Here is a 19,673-nt window from a genome sequence, read left to right on the forward strand (position 1 = left end):
CCGTCCTGCTACATGCACCTGACTGAGATATCTCTGCCAGCAGAAATCTGCAGTATAGTAATGATTTTGATGTTTCAGTAATGTATTTTTACAATAGAGAGCGCTATATTCCATCCTTCACAAGGATGTTGTGATATTGTTTGCATTAAAGATAATGACATCCTCCAATAACAGAGAAATAAAATGCTGGGATTAAGAAGAAAGAAAAGCAAGAAAGCCCTAGAACTGCTCAGGCACTTATTGCACAGCCTATCTTCAACAGCTGACATGTGAATCTACTTCAGTAGACATTCCCAGAGAATTCCCACAGTCCCGTTACCCCATGCCATCCTCCTCAGAAAGAGTTTTTCACTTTATGCAATGTGCAGTTTCCAGTGTTCTTGGCACTTCCCCCGATACTGTGTCAGTTCCAATAATTTGTAAACAAGGCAAGGACAAGATCTTCTGCTTGTTTCTTTGCACCTATACTATCAGTTTATGCAAATTTTCATGGTCTGAACAATAAGGCATGATCTGAAGCCTTACTTTACTACCTCTATGGTGATAACCTGTTTTTAATTTTTTCAAAAATTTTGCCTGAATTACAAGCTTTTTATTTTACTTCTGCAAGTGCTTCAATCCATTTAACTTCTAATTCCAGCACTATTATGAAGTATGTTAATGCCAAGAGGGCCTAAAAATTAAATATACTGAAATGAAACATTTTTAAATAAAACTATAAAACTGCACCTAAATAAGAAAAAATAAGTTAAAATACTCAGAACAAAAGAGGCGAAAGCTTCAGACTAAGGCCCTACAGAATATACACAACAATTAACTGAGATCAAAATATCTAAAATGGGTTGATTTGCTACCTAAGTAGCAGATGCACTCTTTATTATTAGCCAGGAGAATATTCTAACAAAACACTAATATTTTTCAATATTTTGAACTGTAATTACTGAAATCTGTACCCAAAATGACATCAGTTCAGTTAGAACTATAATTTTACTTCCCTCCTAGACTTTTGGACTATACACAAATCTTTTTTTGAGGGAGAATTCATCTTCAACCAAGCATTATCCAGTTCTTAAATCTGTCACTGATGTAGAATAAAAATATATTACATGACAACTTATGCAGCAGCCAGTAGAGATAAGTCTCTACTGACATAATGTCTAAAAGTAGGGCAAAATGAAAACACATCTTAGGGAGTAAATTATTATGACTGATTATAAAGTTAAGATTGGAGTAGTCACCTGTAGGCTGTACAAGAGACGGGTTAAGTTCTGGATTGCTTGTACAATCTAGAAAATAAAAGAGAAGGATTTTCAAAACTTTGACCACTGTTAACTAAATAGTTATTGCATACTGTCTGGGGTTTAAATAAACTCACCTCTGTCCCTGTAGATCCTGGGAAATTCATACTTCCTCCCTAAAATAAACACATGTTGTTTAAAAAAAGTAGTTTTTTACTTGAGAATTGTATCATCTAGGTAATATTAAAAAAATACTAGTGGAGACATTAATATTGCTCATATATGCAATAGTGAGTCAAACCTTTTTAGGGGTATGTGAAAAAAGACAGAAGCAATAACCTACAAAGACTAATAATTCATCAACACTGGAGTTTCCGTGGAAATCACTAGAGATTCTAAGCACAACTGTAAAAACAAAAATATTTCATCCACAATTTTAATCCTCTTGTGACTAATGCTACATAGAAAAGATATTTCCATTCATTCTTTGTTTACTTGACAGTTTTGAAATACAGTAACCAGACTTCTGTATATATAGCAGAGTGGGTTTAGATTACTTATAGTAGCATGAAACAACACAAGACTTCAAAAATAGAGGTATTAATGTAGCAAGAAGATAGCAGAAGTCATGTGAGTGGGTCATGGTGAATGCCTCTGATGTGCTGTGAGGAGCTAAGCAAACCTTGGGTGTCCACTGTACTCTGCAAAACATATCAGTGTAGTTACTACTGTCCACTGCAGCAAGGCTCAGCCATTTCACACTTCCCATCCTGCTCACTTTTCCTGCAAAGCCTTCTAAATTTATGGGGTGAAGCCACCCATAATCCCCTCAGCATGAAGAACAGCTCCTCTGAGAAAGATACGGTAAAACGGTGGAGAAATAAAACACAAGCCCTTCTGAGACTACGCTGAAAAGACTTCCTGTATGATTTTTTTCTTTTTTTTTCCAGAGGAGTGGAGGAGGGTTTGGGGAATAGTTACTGTCTCTCTGACTCCCCTAAGCTCTCTACCCAGTCTCGTTTTCCCCCACAGAGAGCAAAGCAGCTGCTCCATGTAGCTGTGATAACTGCAAATGAAAAAGGCCAGGCCCCAAAACACAGCTCGACAGACAAGTTGGGGGGAAAAGGTGCACCAGCTGTGACATTTCCTCCACCCCTCTCTCTCTCTCTCATTATGTCTCTTCAGTATTTCCCTCCATTACCCCTCCACATCTTCACCTTCTCCACTTCCCACTGCACCCATGAGACATGGAACTGCCCGGCTCTGCCATGGGAAGAAGAGGACTTCGCACAGATATCTCTGCGCAGCACAAGGACTGACTCAAGGGAGCTCCGCTTTCCCTTTGCTGCACAGGCATGATGAGCAGCAGACAAGGAGGATGAACGGGGCCAAGAGGAAGAAAAAGGAGAAGGAGATGCTGGCATGGTGAAGAAGGGTGAAAGGGTACAAAGGAAAGCCCACATGCTAAACAACTGTAGGATCAGCTGTTCCCCTCCCTTCAGTTTTTGAAGCCCTGTTTCACTTAATAATGGCAGTGTAGGGAGACTAAAGGCTTAGCTGGCTTGGTCATCACCAAGGGTAGCAAGTGGCCAGCCCAAGCACCTGTGGTCTCCTCACTGCAGCACCACTTGAGTGCTGGGGGATGAGCCTAAGGTACGTTAATCGAGCTAGCCAGGGTGACAGCAGCGCTGCAGCTGCAGAACAAGCCCTGTTAAGTCCAGCTAGGTCCGAAGCAATATATCTAGCGTTTTAACCTGTGCTGCAGGCCACCGCCACCTCCCTGCCACTCTTCACTAGCACCCTGGTTCAGAGCAATGAGCAGCAGTGGAGACCAGGGTCGGATCCCAGGGCAGGCTGTATAAACTGTACCTCAGACAACCCCCCAGGGATGCAATTACAAGGCAGACGCAGGGTGGATGAGTTGGGCAGCACTTGGGACCTCACATGTTGCATGGGCTACAATTTTCCTTCTGATGCTTTGTCAGCATCTAACCCCCAAGGTGAGGGCTTTCATTCCAGCTTTCCAGCTCCTGGTTTCCCAGGCTAGCTGGTCTGACCGCAGTGCTGCTACCCCACAGCCCCAGGACTGTACAGGCAGCATCTGAAAGCAGACAAAACATCCTCTGCCTTTGAAAGCCCTTGTCTTCCCTGTTTTGTTTGTGTGTTCTGCCACCTCCTGGTGTGATTCTGACATGGTAATATGTGACAATGAGTCTTGCCCAAAAAATAGGCCAGATCAGAGTAACAACTTAGAGTGGAAGAATTTGCTGCAGATCCTTCTAGTCCAGACGGGGTTCAAAGCAGGGCTAACTTGAAAGTTAGATGGGGTAAGCTCCGGGCCTTCTCTAGTCAAACCCAGGCAACCTTAGCCTCTCTGGACAGCCTGTTCCTGCTTGATCACTCTTGCAGTGGCTTATATTCCTTATGTACAGCCAGAATTTCCCCTGCTGCAACTTGTAATCTTGGACGCTTATCCTTTTGCTGTGTACCTCTAAGAAAAGCCTGGTTCTGTCTTCTCTATAACCTCAATGGCAATGTTTTCACGTGGACCTACTAGAACATTTAATGGACTAGATCTGAGCATTTCTATCTTCTACTAGGTTATTTTATGTCCCCTCACCTAGCTTTTGTGCTCCCTCACCTGGACATCTGTTTCGACCCCATTTTATCCACATATGCTCTTCTTCCTACTCCAATTTAACACAGCAGTCTGTAAGTAAGATGAGAACTGAACATGAGGCAAGATTATAGGGAGATCAGTGTATTAGCAAGAGTCTTCCAGAAACAGCCAGAAAAAAAAACCCAAGGTTTCAGGCACACAAGCTGTCTTTCAGATCTCATGCAAAGACACTATGGTAATGCTAAGTATCTCCTTTTCTAGCAAACTTTGCTTTCAATTTCAAGTCACATATCTTCTATTTCTGTATCTCCCCTTTACTACTTTTGTGCTCCTGCTTCCCCACCTAAGGACTCCACAATTACAGTTTCGTTTCACACATTAATTCATACTGCTCTTATTCCAACACTCTTTGCTGGTACCTGAAATTTGTCCTTCCTAATTTTGCCCAGAACTGACTTCTGATTCTGCTTTTTCTGCAGATTTGCTTATGAGTTATAGTACTTTGAAAAAATAGTCAGTTACTCTTCTGTTCTCTAATTGCTCAATTTTTTTTTTATTCCAAATTCTGAAGCAAGCATGTAAGGTAATCTGCCTTATTTTATGTGCATGTTCTCAGGATGAAGTTCTTCCAGTGCCTAAATCTTCCTTGCATCAGTTGAGGTTTCTGCCATTGCAAGAAACTGTCTTATCCTGTGGACACGAGGAGGGAGTAGAGGGAATTCTGTTGTCAGCTCCATAGAGGTGGATGTATAGAATGATGACAGCAAAGAACCAGGCTCTTAAGTGTCCCATACAAGTGGCACAAAAACATTGTGGTTGCTATTACAATCCACCAATCTGTAAGCCTGGCAGGAAAATCATTCTGTGTTTGGATTGTTTATGATTGCTTTTTTAAAATTCATTATTAATTGTGGTGACCTCTATTAAATTCAGTTGTCTGGAGTTGGATGAAATGTGCCTATCCCATGGTTTTTGTTTTGCAGCAGCCTTTAGATACCACATAAAAATTTGGAGAGTAGTTATATTCCCAGTAGTTATATAGCCCAGAGTGCTACATGCAACACAGGAATAAAAAATTGGTTAAAATACCTTATACTCTAGATTGGCACCTGCCACTTCCTTTTCAGCACTGAGATTAACTTCAGATGATTCTTCAACTTCTTTTATTTCCGCATCTAGCAAACAGAGCCCCAATAAGATGCAAGAGAAAGGTATCAGAGCAGATTCAAACTAAATAAACGAAGGGCATGCTTTTTTACAGCTACTCATAGAATGCTGAAAATAGAGATTTTATGTAATTTGGAATGACATACTGGATACTAGGCTTGCAAAAAAAAATTGAATAAATTAGCAGAATTACTAATAAATTAGTAGTGTTTCACTTGTCAAAGTTTGGAGACAAGTATAGGCATACCACTAAAAATACTGTGCAGCAATGGTTTTCACAGAACTTTATTTGCATTTTTCTTGCAAGAAATTCATGCTATACCTTTTATAGATGAAATTATTGCAATATCAATCCTGGTTTTCAAGATTTCTGACAAACGTCAGTTGGGAAATGGCCTGTACTGCAATATAGGTTTGATGTGCAGCTGAGCAACAATTATGAGAAAGCATGTGGAGATATGCAAATTTGACTCAATAACACTGAATGCAAACATGTGCTATGGAAAAGCTCCTGTGGATGCAAACAATCCATTTACTTCAATGAAGGTATATGACAATTTATACTACCTGAATATTTGCCCAAAGACAACTTTTATTACATTATTTTCTATTGATTCTACCATGGACTGAGAAAGCTTTTCAAAACACAATCAGGTAACTATTATTCTAGCAGTCTGAATATGTAAAAGCATTACATTTTACTCACCATTAGGAAAAGATTCCATGATTTCATTGGCATTAAATCCGTGCTTCACGCTTAATTCCTCAATAGTTTCTTCTGGTGATCTGTCTGTTTCATTCACTTGTGATAGAGTTATAGCAAGATGGAGACTTTCAACTAGAGGAAAACATGCAAAATTACAGAGGTCCCTTAAATAGCTCCTTAATGCATAAGTCAATGACATAGAATCATAGAGTAATTTAGGTTGGAAGGGACTTTCGGAAGTCATCTATTGCAATGCACTACTCAAAGCTGTTGCAACTAAATTGCATCACTCAGAGCTTTGCACACACAAGCTTTTAACATCTCCAAGAACAGAGACTTCACAACCTCTTTAGGCAACTTGTTCTGTTTTTGACCACCCACATGCTATGTATTTTTTCCTTTAATTTAATTGGAATTGCCCATCTTTGAACATGTGCCTGTTACCTCTCATCCTAGCACCATGTGCCTCCATGGAAAATTTGGCTTCTCTGTATCCTCCTATTAGGCAGCTGAGGACAGCAATGAGATCCTGCCAAGCCTTCTTCTCTCACCGCTCAAAAGACCAACTACCTCAGCCCTTCTTCACACATCATGTGCTCCAGTCCCCTAGTCACCCTGGTACCATTTGCTGGATTTGCTCCACTTTGTCAATGCCTCTATTGTCCTGGAGGGCCTAGCACTGGACATGGCACTACAGATAGGTCCCACCAGGTGGAAGGAGAGGAAGGATCACCTCCCTCCACCCACTGGCAACTCTCCTCCTCGTGCAGCAGCCTGGGAGGCAGCTGGCTGCCTTTGCCACAAGGGCATACTGCTGGCTCATGGTCAAATCTGCTGTTGAACAGAACTGTCAGATCCACTTCTGCAAAGCCATTTTCTGTCCAGTCAGTGTCCGGCCTGTACCAACATATCGGATTACTCCATTGCAGGTGCAGGACTTCACACATGTCTTTGTCAAACTTCTAGGGGTTTCTCTTAGCCCATTTTCCCAGTTTGTAGATGTCTCTCCAGCATGTTGATCACCCCCTCCTGCTATTTGGTGTCAGCCATGAATTCACTAAGAGTGTACTCAGTCCCTTAGTTAACTTTATTAATAAATATATTGAACAGTATTGGTCTCATGATCCATCCCTAAGGGATTTCCCTAACAAAAGGTTGCCAGCTGGACATGATACCAGTTATCACAATCCTTTCAGCCTTGCAGTCCAGTCAGTTTTCCACCCAGTCATGCCACCTGTATCTCACCAGTTCAGCTGTGAGGATAGTATAGCCAACAGCAGACAGTGTTGAAGGCCTTGCAGATTTCAAAGTAAACAACATGCATTGCTCTTCTCTCATCATAAAAATGGTCAGGTTGACCAGACACATTTGTCCTTGATGAGTCCATGCTGGCTGTTCCCAGTCATCTTCTTGTCCTTCATGTGCTCAGGAATCGTTTCCAGGAGGATTTGCCCTATCACTGTCCCAGAGATGGAGGTGAGGCTGACCATTTTGTAGTTCCCTATATATTCCTTCTTGAATAGCGGTGTCATGCTTGCCCTCTTCAAGTCATTAGGAACATCTCCTTATCCTGCGACCTTTTGAAGATGACAGAGAGCAGCCTCACAACAACATTGGCCAGCTCCCTGAGCAGCCTTGGATTTATCCCATCATATCTCACAGATTTGTGTATATCCACTTTGCTTAAGCACTTCCTAATTCTATCCTTCTCTGCTGTGAGCAATGATTTTTTTGCTGTTGAGTCTGTTATTAGCCCAGGGACTTAGTATTTCTGTTCTGGAAAACGTCTCCCACAAATTGCTCGCAGTGTAAGCAACTGTAAATTCCTAACAGTGTGCTGAAGAGTCCTGAAATTCAGGACATCCTCAACAGCAACATTAGCATGACAGAAAGTAAAAACTAAAAGTGGGCAGAATAAGATCAGTAAGTATAGGCTGCCATTTTAGCTAAAATGAAATTTACTATTGCATCACTGACTTGGATTCCCTACCCAAATTTTATCAATTTTATCAATAAAATGTTCTCTGACTGCATAAAGGTGAAGGAAGCCAACCTGTGCCAATTAATCAGTTGTAATGAGGTTATTGGCCCATAGTTTTCAACCTAGGTGGTGCCAAAATCTTGTAGTCCTTGTCAAAGAGCGTACAGCCCAAGCTGCATATGGCTAAATTTACCAGAACTCTTTTCTGCTAAGTTTAGTAGGAGTTTAGCTGAACTTCCAGCTAGGCAAGTTATCCACAAATACCTTACCTTTCTTCCGCAGATGGCACTGTAGGTAGCACAAGTCTATAATCTCTCTGTTAGATAGTATGCAGAAAAAACACAGCTCCTACAGCAATTCTGGCAGGTGTTTCTTGGCAGATCTGCCAAGATCATCTGCAGTTTGGTCTGCCTATGACCCTCGGTCATTCTGATCTGTCATCAGATCAAACAAGCTAGGTGAAGGTCAGGGACTAAGTGCAATATTGTACTGCATCCTGTGATCTGCTTCACAAGGCCATACTGCTATGAGGATAGCTAAGGAAACAATCCTCAGGTGCAACCTAACACCATGTCTCTGCTTGCTTATATCTAATGTTACACATTAAACATACCCTTTATCTTTCAATCCGGTGGGTACCATCTTGTGCATGTGACAAGTGTAAATTTGAGAGACTTCTTTTCAGTGCCCTCTGCCAAGTTTTGACACTGTCAGTTCTTAAGATTGGGCAGAATCATAGCACAAAGCAATACAGCTGTATTTTGTTACCTTGAAATATCTGCTCATGTGAAGAGACACCAGTCCACTCTTTCCCTGCAAACTCACCTTCTCTGAGTGCTGCTGCCAGCAATGAAGCAGCCTGTGGGGTTTCTCCAGAATCAGGTTTGATAAGGAGGTGAGGTTCCACATGAACATCCTCAAAGCCACTCATAACTCCCAGTTCTGCATAGATATGCAACTTATCCTCCAGACAACTACAGATCTGCTGGTCCTGGTTACTCAGTGATTCTGTAAACCAAAATGGAACACTGTATTAATATTTAGCATCTTGCAGGCAAAGTGCATTCCCCATTCACTCATCTAATCCTTATGCTACACAGACAATGCTAACTTGAGCTGGGAAACTGAGTTGGACAACACCTTTTCTAAGTGGCCAGGAACCAAATTCAGCCCATAGTCCATCCTGATGAAAGCTGACACAGCTCCTGGCAGAGGGCAGGGCAGTGCCCTACCCTGATGAGGTGGCCTTGGCTCCGCTCAGCTACCTCCTGTTGCTCTCACAATGAGCAATGCTGATACTAACCTGGGAAATTCATTTTATTCTAAAATTATCCATTTCCTCCCCGTTTTTTTTGTACTCATGGCAATTAAAAAAAAATATACAATGGTTTCTCCTTCATGAAACTCATATTAAATAATCAGACCTCCCCAGATTTCTCTGCTGTGACTCTACCTATTGAGCCACTCTGAACCCACAAACCCGTATGGACGTATTATTAGTTCATCCTGAACTTTCCGGATGTAGGAGCTCTCAGAGTGGCAGGAAGCGTACTGCACCTTGACATTTCTGAATTCTGGATGCTTTGGCCTCAGCAATACGTCTGTCCTCATCAGATTCATTCATTTTTTCTTCTTCCGGACAACTTCAAAGATGAAAGACAAGAAAACAAAGGGGGCTAAAGCAAAATCTGCACATCGTATATTCATCTTGAGAACATTGTTGCATTCATAATAAACAGAACACAACACCAACACCAGCTTCTGCTACAATCCAGAAGCATACCATTTGTCTGCTTCTTTAAAGAGTATCAATTGGACAAAATCAGACTAAATTACTCATTTTAAGCCTGGTAAGACTGCATGGTGCAGTGAATAGACAGCTGGCACTTATACAGGTTTGCTGTGCTAAGCATAAACTTGGAAGCCATGAGGAGCAATGCTTTCCCTACCATTCTTAAGGAGTTAACACCGAGATAACTGGTATGATTCTGTGATTTCCCCAAAATGGGTGTGTGGACACCTGCAGGACTCTGGGAAGCATGCAGTCTCAAAGGCAAAAATAAGGTAACCTTACAAGGGCTGGTAAGGACATCTAATGGGGAGCAGGAAGAGTCTACTGATTCACTAAGAAACCAGAAGTAACACTGAGAGTTCAGCAGAAGTGACGGTGAGGTTTTGTGGGTCTGTGAATCCTCAGCTCAGACTAAAACCCAACCTCACAGGATGGATTCAGTGCAACACAGTAGAGAGCATGCTGCCACAAATATCCCACCCACCTCCCATCTGTTTCGGACTACCAGTATGAAAACTAAAAAGCCTTTTCCTCTACCTTTCCACTGCATCTTGAATACATCTCATCCAGTTGTTACGTTCCTCTTTGGAGTTGGTATGAACCTCATACATTTCAGGTCCTGCAGAGGAAGCGCTAATCAGAAACATGCCCCTTTCTTCATTGGCCACTTCTCTCACTATGAGTCTCTGAAGGGAGATAACAGAAGGCTTCTGGTCCTGGGGGAAACAGGCACAGCACATGCGAACAACAAATTACTCTCTTATAAAACATCACACTTATAGAAGAACATGATTTTTAAATAATTGGACTAATTCTAGTCCTGGTATCGTCAGACTATGAATGTTCTCATCAGTTTTAAGAGGCTGAAAGATGTGAGTATTCTGACATCTTTTAAAAATATTTTTAAAAATACATCTTAGTATTTATGAACAAGTAAAACACTGAGTATGTGCTAAAAGTCAGTCCCAGAGGCTCAATGATACTGAGGCACAGTATCCATATAATGTTTGTATTTACATAGCTTAGGAACTTTGTCCCATGACCAGTGTGTTTACTACTACACTTGCAGTTAAAATTATTCTTCTGCTTTGTTTTACAGAAAGAGAAGATAAAATTTATTTTAGATAACTGAAAGAGCCTGCTCTACTTCGCACCTTCATAATCAGATGAGGCAGAACACTAAAATGTCATTGCCATCTTTATCCATCTTCCTAAAAAAATATTTTATTTTCAAAATAAACTACATTTTCGAAATACTGCCATATTACCATTCTGAATACACAACCAGGATTTAAAAAAAAAAAAAAAAAGGTGGAATAACCTAGGAAAGGACAGAACATTTGAGAAATATACAAATAACTGAGCAATGTGTATATTCAAATATCTGACAGTATACTTACAACAGCTGCAAAGATGTATTTTTGATCTTTTTCTTGTAAGAACAGCAGTGCATCGGTAAAAAGCAGAGCTAAGGTCTCTTAAAATGAGAAAAGGAAAATAATGTTTTTTAATTGAAATTATTACAAGTACAGTTCTTCTTTTATCTTTAAAAAGGGAAAAGCCCTGATGGATAAGTGTCCCATGGAATCCTACAGTAAACTCAACAGGAAGTATCTGGACCAACCCATGGTCTGAATGAAGCAACTGCACATCAGCACTTTGTATCTCCCAGGAAAGACCACACTTCCTGCCACCTGCCCTCCTGCAGCACTGTGACAGAGCGCTGGACCAGGGAAAGAAGAAACCCTCACTCCAATGTCACCCCAACTTCTCCAAGCCACTCACAGGCAACCTGGCAAAGACTACCCCACAAAAATTTTGTTTTGCCTATGCTATAACATATACTCACAGCACAATGTAACACTGATAAAAGTATTTCTGGAATAACAGTGAACAGATAGCTTTATAAAGTTGTACAGTAAATATTAGTAAGGTCCAAAAAGCCCCATGTTTCTACATGTGTTTAACAACATGTGTTTAACGACAAAAGTCAAATTCTGGGCCTGCATGTAAAAATTGGGCTCCAGCCAAATGTGACATCAGATTTTCTTTTCGATGGCAGATGTCCCAGTACCACTGAAGAACAGCACATGATTTTTCAGACATTATTTTCAATTGCCAGTACTGTGAACAATATCAATGTACAAGTCAAGGATCTACATTATGGGATGAAACTGCAAACTGCAGGAACTGAAAGGACGGACTGGAAGAAGGTTGACGGCTTTGTATGTGGACTTGTTTTCTTGCTGAGATATACAGAGGATTACACACAAACCATGGCAGCTTCTGGGACCACTCTTCTAACAGTTAGTGGCATATTCTCAACACCATCACCACAGAATTTGTGTTTGCAATACAGTGTAATAAACTATTTTCATACTTAAACCAAATAATCTTCATATGTTATTTCCAAATAAAAAGTTAAAGGACTTCACTGCTTGTATGGAATACCTTTGAAACGACCAGTCGCTGTCTTCCAGTACACTAAACCTTCATGAAGAAGTATCCTCTCTTTCTTCATCAAATCTTGCTTCCTAAAAACATGGCCATTTTTCAGCTTTGTATATGTTTTGTTTTCAGTTCTACTGAGGATTTCCAACAGCTTTTGCTTTTTCTCATATTCGTTCACTTTCAAATCTACTGCTGCAATCATGTCCTTAATTAGACAAAGGGCTTTGCAGAGGTCTTTATGTTCTTCTGTTCCTTCTGTATGAAACAAAAAACAATAATATGATAGTAGTCAGTATATTAAAAATAAGGTATTGTTCCTTAATTTCTGGAAACAGTCAACATGATGCAAATCTTAAATCGATAAGTATGACATTTTAAGTTGAACCTGGCAACCAATTTACTAGGAATACTAGAGGCATCTACCTTTGTTTGCCTTGCCTACTAAAAGATGCCATGTACCTTAGATTTATTTCTTAGTCAAAACAACACGTTGAATAGTTTCTGACATATTTATGAGCTGTTAGTATTTTTAAAAAATTACTGACTAATTATATATTATATTACTATCCTGGCTAAGTAAGAAACCACTTGAAACAGTTATTAGTATTTCTAAAATGCTCTAGGAAATTCCAGAGGTCATTCAAGCTTTGTTTGAAAAACTGAAGAGACTTTATGGAACATTTGCCTAACCCTACTTACAAGAGACTCCACGAGAATTCATTTCAAAGAAGTTACAGATGTGTGGTTGGAATAGTGCAAATCTTCTCAGCCCAGCCTTCACAAAGACTATATACACCAAACGCACATACTGCTTGAACAGTAGATATTTACGTTGCTCTGGTTCCTTACAGAGCAGTGAATTTTATCTTTTTTTATACTGTGGCAGTACGTATTCCTTATGCTAGAAACATGCTAGAATTCCAGACACGAAGCAACACTTTAGCTTTTATTCACCTTTTGAGTATTGCAATATCCTTTCAACCAGAACAGGGTATTTCGTGATTCGCTGGGTGACAAGCAGAATGCACTCGGGGATTCCTCGGCGTCGCGCCAACAGGTTACTATTTCTCAGCTGCACGGATATAAATATATACCTTAAGTAGTAAATGCATATTAAACCACCAATTGACTAATAAGAAATGTGACCTAAATGTGTCAGAATAAGCTAAAACAAAATGCTGGGTTATCTGAACCATCCCCAAGGAACAGTTGTTACCCTGAGGGATGAAGTGTACTGTAACAGGAACATGTGTGTAATACACACTGTAAGCCAAAACTTTCTTAAATTTGAAAGAAAAATGTAATTTATCCGCTCACTGGTTAAGGAGGAAAAACTTTGTCATTTTTGTTAGCTATTAAAAGTGAGTTACTGAATATAATTTTAATCCTAAATCTGAGTAAAAGCTACATATCTTCTGCCTGATCATTCTGTCGATAGTGATCATGTTTCCATGGAAACTTACTTTAATAAAATTCTGGAACTTCTTGTTCTGTTGCAACTCTTTGAAGAGATTAACAGCTTCCTTATGATGGCTGCAAAATTCTCCATATATTTTCTTCATTTTAGTTGCATTCTCCTCTGAAAACTGAAGAAATTAATAAGTGAATTTCACTCTACATTGTACGTAACAGGAAATTGTACAGCTTTAACTCATTTATTTTGTACAAATACAGAATTTTTAACTTTTATCCTACTTCTTTCTCAGGTTCTCTGATTTTCACTAACAACGCCTGTCACTACGGAATGGTCCTTTTTTAGGAGCAAGAAGAGGAACAGAGGCTGGACAGAGCACAAGTGACCTTCACTACAGTTTTGCCAATAACAGCTAGAACAATTATTACAACAGTAGTTCCTTCACCTTTTTGTAAACACTATCTGTTAGAGGCTTACTTGCACTTATCCGATCTCCACACCGTTTCTAGACAACGTGACGGTTTAGCTGCTTTATTTCAGTGAGTGAAAACTGACTGACCAAAGGTGAAAAGCCACACGCTCCTGATTGCAAGGCTATCAGCAAGCAAAGTTAGCTAGCTTTTCTCTGGCCACCATAAACACCCTGTGACCATCCCTTCTCTAATGAACAACAACTTAAGATGCACTATGCCAGATGACTACAAGAAATGAACGGGTATTATGTTTTCCAATACCGGTCAATTCTTCACACTTCTGCTCAGCTGTTAAAAAACTGAATCCATTGCTTCCATTTTTTGCAGTCCATGGTGTGATGGGACTAGCCTTCTACTGTGATCAAGTTCATCACTTTCATCATCACTTGTACCATAGGTAGAAATGAATTCCAAGTTTATCACAGTTATCTATTAGTAATGATTTTCTCTCATTGCTATTTCACCCTGCAATAATCTGGAAAGGACTGCTTTTGAATTTTATGAGGCAAGCATCGACCTCTTCCCACACACATAAGTTTCCAAGTCAATAAATTGTTTAATTTCGGAACCCTGAGCACATAAAGGATTAATAGAGCTGATGACTCTACCTGCTGCACAAGGATGTCTCCAATTCTGCTAATAACAAAATTACGTTCACTCCCTGCCTCACATGATTCCTGCCGTCTCTCCTTCATTCTGCAGAAGAATTGCCTGTGGATCTCCAGTAGCTCATCTAAGCAAGGGAATATTCTGTCCACTGTGCTGTGGTCTAGCTGCAGTTCTTCCTTCATTCCTTTCCTGAATAGTTCAGACATAATGAACAGGGTATGGATGTGATGCACTTCTGTTTGCATCAGTTCTGCAGTACAAAAGAAAACAGCATAGTATAGTAATCACCTGAACATTTTGCACACCTTCAAAGATAAGATAAGATTTTTAGCAACATCCAAATATATGGTCATAATTATTTTTTCTGTGTGAGCCTCAAATCTATTAGATTACATCAGCAGGAAGACTTTGTCTGGTTCTGGCACAGTTCTCTCAGCTGCACCCCACTAAAGAAGCTGGGGATTGGATGAGATCAGTTCCAACCTCAACCATCCTGTGAACAACACAGATCAACACAGATGTGTCTTTGCTAGTCAACACTCCCCATTTCCTTAGCTCTAGGACACAATGTAATTTGTGACAAAAATATTCTTTGAACCTTCTTATTTTTCTGAGTTGAGGCATTCGTTCTTCTGGACATAAAACGTGTAGGTTCTCTCTCTGTATTCTAAGCCAAATTGCTTTTAAACCTACAGAAAGCTTTAAAATACTCACCAAAAATTACATCCTGCCTCCTGATAACATCCTTTTCTTGCTCACTACAGAATATTGGATCCACAGCAAGACTCCAGGATTCTGCCTCAAACTCTTGTGCATCTGTGCGGAGATCAGTCCACTGAGACAAATCCACTTCATCTAGGATAAAATGTATATCTCGTAAACACCAAGCATATTAACAGTAAGGAAAGTTTCTTTGCACATGCAGATCTATTCATAAAGTAAGAGGAACACATCGCAGGGATGAACTTTATACAAGGCTTCCGCAAACATTGGCACTGGCTTTACAACAGAGGAGCTTGCCAGATGTCAATATCATTACCAAAGTGTTGAAATGTGGACATGACAGCAGGGAAGGAGAACAAAAAAAACCCACCCTTCTCTTCTCGGATTAAATCCTTTTTATATTTCTTTGCTTCAATAAACTTCACAAAATTTAACAATCAAATCAAACATTTTCAAAAGTAGCTTTAGTGTTGGAGGGACACCAACCATTTTGCAATGCCCAGTGAGCGAACACCCTTAAGCTTTAAATTTCAGTCTCACACCCAGTTACAAAAAAAGCGTATTTCTATTCACTTCACAAGGCTATGCAGCCTGTTTTAGGAAGGCAGTTCACCAGTGGGAGGTAAGATTTTTGGGTTATTGAGGAAATACAAGTGATAAAGGTTTACATTTTGCAACGTACACTGTCATTGGATTAGATGAGCGCAGAAGTACATTCCTCTTCTGGTTCTACAGGAATGCGAAATACATTTATCTCTGTTATTTTGAAATGGTAGCACTGTACAAAAATGTTCTAAAAGTTATCGAAGAGTTAGTTAAAGGAAGAAAGGAAAAGTATTTTAAGACTAATGTGCCTGATTGTATCATTTTCATCACAGTATCACAGTATGTTTGGGATTGGAAGGGACCTCAAAAGATCATCTAGTCCAATCCCCCTGCTGGAGCAGGGACGCCTAGGTGAGGTTGCACAGGAACACATCCAGGCAGGTTTTGAATGTCTCCAGAGTAGGAGACTCCACAACCCCCCTGGGCAGCCTGTTCCAGTGTCTGTCACCCTCACTGAGAAGAAGTTTTTTCTCAAATTTAAGTGGAACCTCTTGTGTTTCAGCTTGATCCCATTACCCCTTGTCCTATCATTGTTTGCCACCAAGAAGAGCCTGGCTCCATCCTCGTGGCACTCACCCTTTATATATTTAAAAACATTAATAAGGTCACCCCTCAGTCTCCTCCAAACTAAAGAGACCCAGCTCCCTCAGCCTTTCCTCATAAGGGAGATGCTCCACTCCCTTAATCATCTTTGTTGCCCTACGCTGGACCCTCTCCAGCAGTTCCCTGTCCTTCTTGAACTGAGGGGCCCAGAACCGGACACAATATTCTAGATGGGGTCTCACCAGGGCGGAGTAGAGGGGAAGGAGAACCTCTCTCAGTCTACTAACCACCCCCCTTGTAATACACCCCAGGATGCCATTGGCCTTCCTGGCCACAATGGCACAGTGCTGGCTCATGGTCATCCTGCTGTCCACCAGGACCCCCAGGTCCCTTTCCCCTACACTGTTCTCTAATATGTAATTTCACAACCTATACTGGAACCTGGGGACACAATTGTAATTATCAAAAATAGGTGCTCTTTCTTCTAGCAGATGAAGTAATTTCCTATAGCAACTAAGGAGTTGTTCTATTTTGCACTTTCCAATACAGGTTATGAAATGCAACACCTGCACAATACTTCTTACCTTCCATCATAAATGGATCCATTGAAGGAAAGGTCCCTACTGCTTGTAGCATCTCTTCAGACCGTGACTTGGACCTCCAGGTGCCAGTTTCAGAGTCTTGTTCAGAAAATGGCATAGATCTTCTGTAGCAGGAAAAAAAAAAAAAAAAAAAAACACATTTATTTAGTGGTTCTAGTTTTTCTAGAAATGCTGAATGGTGTATTCAGCATGGTCCTCCAGGAGCTACCTTTCAAAACTGGCACTGGGGACACTTTTGGACAAGAAAGGGGTCTGTTGTGAGGCTTCCCTCCTTCCAGCAGACAGTTCAATCGGCACAGGGGAAGAAGGATGCACTAGGGAGACCACTGTCTGTGAAACATCTCCAGGCAGGGAATCTGTGAGGCAAAGCACAACAGATTTTGACAAACAATATAGAGTATGTCATCACCAGCATAGTTATACTGCTATCTGGTGTTCATATGGAACTATACTGGGTACCAAGAATAACCATTTGCTATGGTACAAGACCACGATGCTTTCTCACAGAATATAAAGATAAGCCTATAGGTAAAGTGGAATAGCTCTGGCATGGATGTTATTAAGATGAAAACAATCTCAAATCACCCCTGTTTTAAAATTGCAACCTGAACATAAGAAATCCAAATATTTGTGCATACAGTAAATGACATACTCAAACGCACAAGGCAGAACTGACTGATTTTGATTTTCATTCTCATTGAAAACAAAATGTAGTAAAATTGCCACTAATTTTAGTAGGACAAGTTAATTCAAGAGTAATTTATTTAAAAAAATCCTATTCATATCTGAGATACACACACGTTCTTACAGACATTGGAATGAAAAACAGAAACACACAAATGAAGCAGGAAAGTTGATTTTTAACTGAGGTTTAACTTAGAAGTGCTAGGTTTATGCCTCCTAACTTACTTGTTACAGCAGCTTGAGGTTTGCTTTTAAGATGGTACCTCTCCTGGAATTTCTGAAAAAGAAAAAAATAATTTTATAAGATTGCAATGAAATCATAGCTGATAACACACAGAACAGTCAACTCACTTCTGTATAGTCAACTCACTTCTGTATATCATCATGCAAAAGGGCTTCAAGCAGGTGATTCTGTATTATGGTCCTAATTTCTACAAATACCTAATAAATCCAAGTTTATTGGTTTTTGGTAGAAAACAATATTCAAAGTAGAATGATATTATTTATATTACAATATAAAACCAAATCTGTTTATTCTAAACCAAGTCACTGATTTACAGCATTCTACCTTCTCTATATGAGTATTGTCTTTGAAGGCTGAAAGAATAGATGTTCAAATTCAGGGCTTTATATTCAAATAAGCTCAAAGTATCTGTGGCAGAACACTACCTGAGGAAGCCTGTGTACCAGAGGCAGAATCAATCCTCCTTCCAAAGCAAACTTTTGCAAACCATATTGGCAAGATGGGCTCTCGTCTGCTCTTGACAAATGACTCACCAGCTCCAGTAATTAAAACTGCTAGTTCAGCTGTCCTGATTCCCTAAAGTTGCCCAGAAATTTGTGCAAGGCTATGACATCGGATTTATAACCAAAATATATAAAACCACCTGACTTACGTCCAGTTTAAGGCTTGTTTACCCTGAAGAGTCTGTATGGGAATACATGTTCCCTGCAAGCCACCAAGATGCAAAACCCAACTACACCAGAAAGACATACTCCACTAATTTGAAAAATGACCTGTATTACTGCGGCACACTTCTCTGCAAGTCACATGTATTCCATGAGGGCAGAAGCCTTACAGGTCTGGTTTTGAAAGCAATGTCTTTGTCATGATAATCTCACCATTCATGTATTCCTACTGAAAAGAAGGCAGTATCCATCAACTCTAACAATGATTTTGCCCTGCCTGAGTGGCAACTGAACACTGGGAGCAACTGCCCAGGCAGGCTGTAGAGATTCCTCCTCCAAAGATTTTCCTGAATAGGTCAGACAACCATCTGCCCAAATTTTTACCTAGAAGTGCACCAGCCTGAAGGTGAGGAGGTGGACTAGGTCACCTCCCAAAGTCCGTTCTGTCTCTGCTTTCCATTATTGAAAACATACAGTATGCCCCCTTCTACACAATGGGGTATTCTGTGGTTTTGAGGAGCCTTTCTTTTCAATTCCTTTGTGCATTCCTCCAGGCACACCATTTCACAACTGAGCTTGCAAGTTCTTCAAAACCAGAAATATCTCATTTTAGACCCTGTTCTAAAAATTGTTCAAGCACTGTGCTTGCTCTGTTGCTCACATCAGACATTTTTACACCCTTGCAGCCCTTTGCATACAGACACTGGGTCTGTGCAGGCTGCATGTACTTTCTTGTTGCCTTCATGTTTACAGAACCCTTGGAAAGCAGATATGCTTCAGGAAGAACAGGGTGGTACACTAGGTTACCTTGGTGCACACAGGAGCACACTCCTTGCAGCTTTTGTGTACAATCACGTTGCAATCTGAAAGAGAAGGCACATTTCAAAGCCTAGCACCAAACAGGGTTCCCAGCCTGCATAACATCGTACTTTGAGGCTTCACCTTTTTCCCTCCTCCATGTCCACTTCCTAATGTAGCCCTGGGGATGATCTGATGTTACAGTCTCTGGCTAGGAAGGAGGCTTTGCCTAATGTGCTCTGGCTAGAAGAGGGCCATGGTTGCTTCTGAAGCTGTCGCCTGTCCTCCTTCCTCCCTCTCCCTTGCCAACCTCCACTCGTTACATAAAGGAGGCACAATCAAATCTAGGCAAAGCTT

At 40.4% G+C, this 19,673-nt stretch overlaps 1 protein-coding gene across 5 annotated transcripts in view; it reads right to left on the bottom strand.

Annotated features, from left to right (window-relative positions):
• The window catches only part of ARHGEF28 (Rho guanine nucleotide exchange factor 28), a 146,501-nt gene that overhangs the window by 21,958 nt on the left and 104,870 nt on the right, over window positions 1-19,673 (bottom strand). For 4 of the 5 annotated variants that reach the window (XM_071802036.1, XM_065860418.2, XM_071802038.1 and 1 more), the window contains 17 exons: window positions 19,326-19,381; window positions 17,835-17,886; window positions 17,134-17,281; window positions 16,908-17,029; window positions 15,166-15,306; window positions 14,451-14,701; window positions 13,419-13,541; window positions 12,910-13,027; window positions 11,956-12,210; window positions 10,905-10,981; window positions 10,042-10,220; window positions 9,270-9,355; window positions 8,538-8,720; window positions 5,732-5,863; window positions 4,948-5,033; window positions 1,376-1,414; window positions 1,239-1,286 (listed from right to left, as the gene is read on the bottom strand). In XM_071802036.1, coding sequence (XP_071658137.1) covers window positions 1,239-1,286; window positions 1,376-1,414; window positions 4,948-5,033; window positions 5,732-5,863; window positions 8,538-8,720; window positions 9,270-9,355; window positions 10,042-10,220; window positions 10,905-10,981; window positions 11,956-12,210; window positions 12,910-13,027; window positions 13,419-13,541; window positions 14,451-14,701; window positions 15,166-15,306; window positions 16,908-17,029; window positions 17,134-17,281; window positions 17,835-17,886; window positions 19,326-19,381 — 2,096 coding nt within the window. The remainder of the gene's footprint in view (window positions 1-1,238; window positions 1,287-1,375; window positions 1,415-4,947; window positions 5,034-5,731; window positions 5,864-8,537; window positions 8,721-9,269; window positions 9,356-10,041; window positions 10,221-10,904; window positions 10,982-11,955; window positions 12,211-12,909; window positions 13,028-13,418; window positions 13,542-14,450; window positions 14,702-15,165; window positions 15,307-16,907; window positions 17,030-17,133; window positions 17,282-17,834; window positions 17,887-19,325; window positions 19,382-19,673) is intronic. The other variant, XM_071802037.1, reaches the window with a different exon arrangement.

This window comes from Patagioenas fasciata, chromosome Z (genome assembly GCF_037038585.1).
Source record: "Patagioenas fasciata isolate bPatFas1 chromosome Z, bPatFas1.hap1, whole genome shotgun sequence".
Taxonomy (NCBI): Eukaryota; Metazoa; Chordata; class Aves; order Columbiformes; family Columbidae; genus Patagioenas; species Patagioenas fasciata.